General features: G+C 36.6%; 1 protein-coding gene across 1 annotated transcript in view; it reads right to left on the reverse strand.

Moving 5' to 3' along the window:
- LOC107710600 (dihydropyrimidine dehydrogenase [NADP(+)]) overlaps positions 1 to 5,554 on the reverse strand; it is a 135,298-nt gene that overhangs the window by 3,953 nt on the left and 125,791 nt on the right. The window contains exon 20 of the mRNA XM_016515412.1: positions 4 to 158. Within this exon, the coding sequence (XP_016370898.1) occupies positions 4 to 158 (155 nt within the window). The remainder of the gene's footprint in view (positions 1 to 3; positions 159 to 5,554) is intronic.

Genomic DNA, 5,554 nt, shown 5'->3' on the forward strand with positions numbered 1-5,554 from the left:
TTTACATTAGGGATGGGTTCTTTGGGGATGTTTTTTTGGGGAACTCTAGAATCACTGGTGTCTGTGATCACATTGCCGCTAGCATCTTTAAGGATCTTCTTGTACCTCGCCAGGGCTTCAGTCTTCGTCTTTAAGTACGGTCCAAAGCTAGGCAGACTCTTTTGGAGAGAAGGGTTGCAGAGACAAGAAGTTAAATTTATTCAAACAAAGTCTAAAATATATTTGCCAGATCAGTGGTTAATGTACTTTCAGGTAGTTTGAAACATCATTAAACTTTGATTTATTAATTTCTATACTTGTCTAAGAATGTACACAAATCTGTTCTGTTCGACATTATAATATGTGTTAATGACTTTCTAATGAAAGTGATTCAAAAACTATACCAAGACACAATTGAGAAAGCATGTCAGGTATGGACATCATGTGAACTCATATCCATATTAAATCAACCTTTTTACACCAATCTAATGGAAAGTGTGCTAAAACATCCTTGCTATCACTTCCCACATCCATTTAGAACAAAAGTGGTTGTAGTGCTGTCTTCGCCTCAGAGTCTCGCACACATGCCTGACCCTCCAGAGCAGCAGGGCTAAAGAGGCGATTCGTATTCACAGTCACACTCTCATACCGACGCGCCGAGCCTGAGAGGTGGCCATAAAAGAGCCTTGAGCCTTTGCTCTCCAAAGGCCATTCGACAGGAAACGCCGGCTCCACTGACGAGAAATCAAGTTTGCCACAAAATTAGCCATCCTTTTAATGGAGCCATAAAGAGAATCTGCAATGAATTGTTAGGAAATCGTATAATACTACCGGTAATTGCAAGGATTAGCTGGTCAAACTAATGGTTTGACACTAAAATGGTAATGAATGGTAATTTGAGGGAAATGGACTTATGGGTTGCTGATGGGCACCACTTCCAATAACTGATATTTTCAGTTTTCTAAATGCTCTTTCATGAAGAAGTCTTTTTTGGAGGTTTTTTTTTTTTGGAGGCTAATGATCATATTTATAATTTGAAACGATCGAGCAAACACTGAATTTTCTTAATGACGCATTCGTTCTGCATCTCTCATCATGACCTCTCTCCAAAAGAAGGCTTCGGTTATTCAAGCATTTTAACAACACCCTATTCCACCTTTCCTGCAACAAGTATTCCTTACAACGCCTGCCTTAAATCCATTCGTCCCATAGACAGGGCATTTCAATTGGTCTAGCGTTTTCGCAGTCACACAATCTCCTCAAAGCTGTCATCCACAACCGCCTGTAACCCTTCATTTTCCACCATGGCCAGATGGAAGTGTCTCCGTTGCAAAGCAAAAATAATCAAAACACGACAGGACAGGACTCGGTTATTAGCCGCCTGCATCAAACTTCTCACAAGTCTTTTTTTTTTTTTTGATTAAAGTAACAGCCCAAAAGAAATCGGAGGCCTTTGGTAAAGCAGGACATATCAGAGGATTCAGAGAAACAAATCTACGGTGGCGGTGTTGACTGCAGGACTAATGGTTAGCTAAGGGGGGGCGCATCCTCCATGTATTTATTTCCCTGTAGAGCTAACACTGGTGGCCCTGTTCTAATCCTGCATAAAAGCATTACTCTCTCAGGCACAGGCTGACAGTCTAATGAATCAAGCGCTCCAGCCCTGCAGCAGACAGTCTGAGGAACCCATCGGAGGCTGGGGAGATAAACGTACACACATGGACCCATTCTCGTGCACACAAAAACACACAGGCTAGACAGAGATATGTCATTAACAGTGCATCAGTCAAAATAAACACAGAGACGACTGGCTTGCTTGTGAAACCTTGATTACATGGCAACTTTGAACACTACTTTATTTCTAACCTGCTGACAGCTTACTATTGAAATAAACAGCCTAAGGGTGTGCCGTAAAATGTAAATTATATATATTATTTTAGTTTTTTGTTTCATTTTCTGACAGTCAGGAGCAGACAGGAAATGATGGGGGGGGGGTCACAAACACAAGCTGAATATGAACTTGAATGAACATCACAGCTTAACACCTAGCACTAACCACTAGGTCACATCTGAAATATGTGCATCAAAAGCACAATATATCGGTACCATATCGGTTATCGACCGATATAACAGATCAGCCGATATTGGATATTTAATTGGGTGTGCATAGCCACTATTTTTACTTTTAGATTCCTTTAAATCTTTTCTTTTTCATTTATGTTAAAAAAATTAGTTTAAAGTGGTCATGACATGAGAAATACAATTTTCTTTGAGCTTTTGACACAACTTTTTTTTTATTAAAGATGAAGCAGCCAACTGTATTGGACCTGATAGCTGCATCACAAACCATAAGTAAACAATTTCATAATGCTTTGTCTGCAAATGTTGTTTTATACATGCAATAGCAAGGAGGTGTTGACGTTCTCCTGAAATGATGTTAGCAAATCATAACAGTTGCTGTTTACTGACAAGCCTTAAAGGAGCCGCCCCTTAAAAACTCGTCATTTCAGACAGAGGGTCATTACCCTTTAGTAACACTCTTAAATGTAAAATTTTATCTTCTAAAAATGAAAATCGATTTTTAATTATAATGCTGTGCTGCCTAAATTCAGTTAATACATTTGTATTTAAAATTATTGATTTTAGTTTGTATTTTTTTATTATTTTTAATTGCAAATAAAATATTGAAGAATTTTAATATTGGACATTTATATGTAATTTACAGGCAATAACATTACAATTATTGGTAACACTTTAGAACACATTCACTATTAACTAAGAGTTTTCCCTTAACAAACTCCTAATTTGCTGCTTATTAATAGTTAGTAAGGTAGTTAACACTAGCACTCTCTGTTCTATTTCTATTTTATCTACTTGTTTTCTTTTTATTTATTTACAAAAATGGACCCTCTATTAGCATTCTCTATTTTTTTCTATTCTATCTACTTGTTTTCTTTTTATTTATTAAGCACTTACATTTTATTGCTCTTTTGTTGGTTTTGATTGCTTCTATTGTCCTCATTTGTAATCGCTTTGGATAAAAGCGTCTGCTAAATGACTAAATGTAAATGTAGTTGTTAAGTTTAGGTATGGGTAGGATTAATGGCTTAAAATATGGTCATGCAGAATAAGGCATTAATATGTGCTTTATAAGTACCAATGAACAGCCAATATGCTAGTAATATGCATGCTAATAAGCAACTAGTTAATAGTGAGAATTGGTCCTTAAAATAAAGTGCTACCAAATTATTAATTAATATTCAATAACCATCAAATAACAATTTGTTGGGTTACAACATATAATTGTTTTACGATAAACAACTAACGAGAGCTAAACAACAGATGATTTTATCATGAACACCAAATTCCCACTGTCTTCCTCTCAATCTGTTCAGAAAGATTGGAAAATATGTAGCCTGACTGTTAGCGTCGCCAATTAATAATGGTTAGTTATTGGTTAAATTTCAGTTTGCATTGTAAATCCACGGGTTTAACGTAAATTGCCCCACATACTTACAAAGAGTATTTCTGTGAGTGTGTCTTTCATTTAGTTTTACAAACTCAGTTGAAATAATTTTTCTTGCTAATCAACATGCAACAGATGTTATTCATTCAGCTTTGAACAAATTTATTTAATGGCACTATATAAAATACCGAGTGTCCGTTTTCTTGTTTGCCTAAAAACATGAGCTAATTCCAAAACTGCACAAGAACTTCCAGCAGGACAAACATCTATTTTAATACGCATCCCACACAGACACAGGTGCCATGAAACAGAACCAAAACCACTCGATCACGCCTCACTGGCTTACACGTCCTTCTCAAATCTCACCAAAACCCCAAACAAAGCAACTGACCACCATTTTGCCTCTGGCAGTCTTGTGAGTAAGTGCCGGGTACTTAAATAGCAACCGGCGGAAATCCCTATAGCCTATAACTTCATGTCTTCCAGATACACAAACTGCAGTCCGCCCGACTCACAGCAACCCCATTCAGCCCTATTAGATGAGCTCTTCCTCTCTCTTTCTCGGTTTTCTGTTTAGTGACGGGTCTGCTTTATGCTAATTCGCTTTAAGATCATTCAAAGGAGAGTCTACAAAGCAATACACTTAACAATGGAAAAGAAAAATATAATGATGGGAGTTTTCACAAAGAAGGTTTTTTCCAAAGAAACACTGAAAGAAAAAGAAAATGCCATTTGCTTTGGACGTCTGCTAAACAGACAGGTTGAATACTTGCGTATAAAAGCGAGCGCGCTAAATAACAGTTATACAAATGTGTTGGTGGAAAAGGAATCGTTTCCTTTTTCTTTCTTTCTGTTGAGAGGGAGGCTTTTTTTGTGCGTCCACTCCACGAGGAGTGCTGTTTTAATGAGAGGAGCTACACGCACTGCCAAATCTCATGTCCCGGGCAACCAGAAAGCCTCTGCTAATTAGATGCAGAGCTTTCCAAAACACAGGGCTTGTCAGTTCTCCCATCTCCCCTCTGGATTGTAAATCAAGAGTGCAGTGGAGGAAGGAGCGCACATTATGTCAGTGTGGGCTGAGTGGTTTAAATTATACGAGAATTAGAATGGAAGCCCGGCCTCCTATGTTCTGTAGCATCGCGCCGGACGCCGAGGGATTCGACGAGAGAAGCGTTAATCTTTATCTTTGCCTTGTAATGGCCACTAATCGCACTTTAAGAGCTAAACAGACCTCACTTGACAGACGGTGCATTCTGTGGAAAGCAATTGCAGAAGGACACCAGTTGAAACATTATTGTTGTCCTGATGTGACTGGAAGTGAGGAACCGGTTGGGTCTGAATGGGACGTCATCAGATGATTTCATTACCTGAAGGATCTGACTTCAGTGTCTCCTTGTCATGCTTACTCATACAAAGCCTACTGTCTCATATTTGATATGGCCTCTAAATTATCAACATGATCGAAACTTTCCTGAAAAACCTGTTGTACACAATCGTCTACATGCATTTTGTCGTCTTGATTCATAGTTTGTAGTTGTTAAGAAAGTAAAATGCCTTTTAGTATAATTATAAAAATGTCCTTCTTCAGGTCATGGTAGATTTTTGGCAGTGAAATATTTAACGATTTTAATTGTTAATAATATTTCAAGATGAACACTTACTAGACTGAAGCAACTTAGGTTTACTTGATAATGCCTTTTTTTTCTTTTCTTTTCTTTCTTTTTTTTTAGGAAAAATCATGTTAAATATACAATTTTGTGGATCCCTTATTTGTTTTTCCTTTGATCATAAAACTAAGCATTTAAATATCTAATTGATTTAAGCTACCAGAATTTCACCTTACTTTTTGACTATATACATATCAACAACGGCATGAAATTACATATTTTTGCTTAGTTTAGTCCTTTCTATAGAATATCAAATATGAAAACTTGTGCAAACTTTTTTGTTTTTGTTTTACTTTTTTTAACTATATTTAAAAAGTTTACTTTAACTATATATACACAGTAAATATATATATATATATATAAAACTTGTGTTGTTTTTGTTTTACTTTTTTTAACTATATTTAAAAAGTTTACTTTAACTATATATACACTATATACACAG

This window comes from Sinocyclocheilus rhinocerous, unplaced genomic scaffold (genome assembly GCF_001515625.1).
Source record: "Sinocyclocheilus rhinocerous isolate Xijiao unplaced genomic scaffold, SAMN03320098_v1.1 scaffold507, whole genome shotgun sequence".
In the NCBI taxonomy this organism is placed as follows: Eukaryota; Metazoa; Chordata; class Actinopteri; order Cypriniformes; family Cyprinidae; genus Sinocyclocheilus; species Sinocyclocheilus rhinocerous.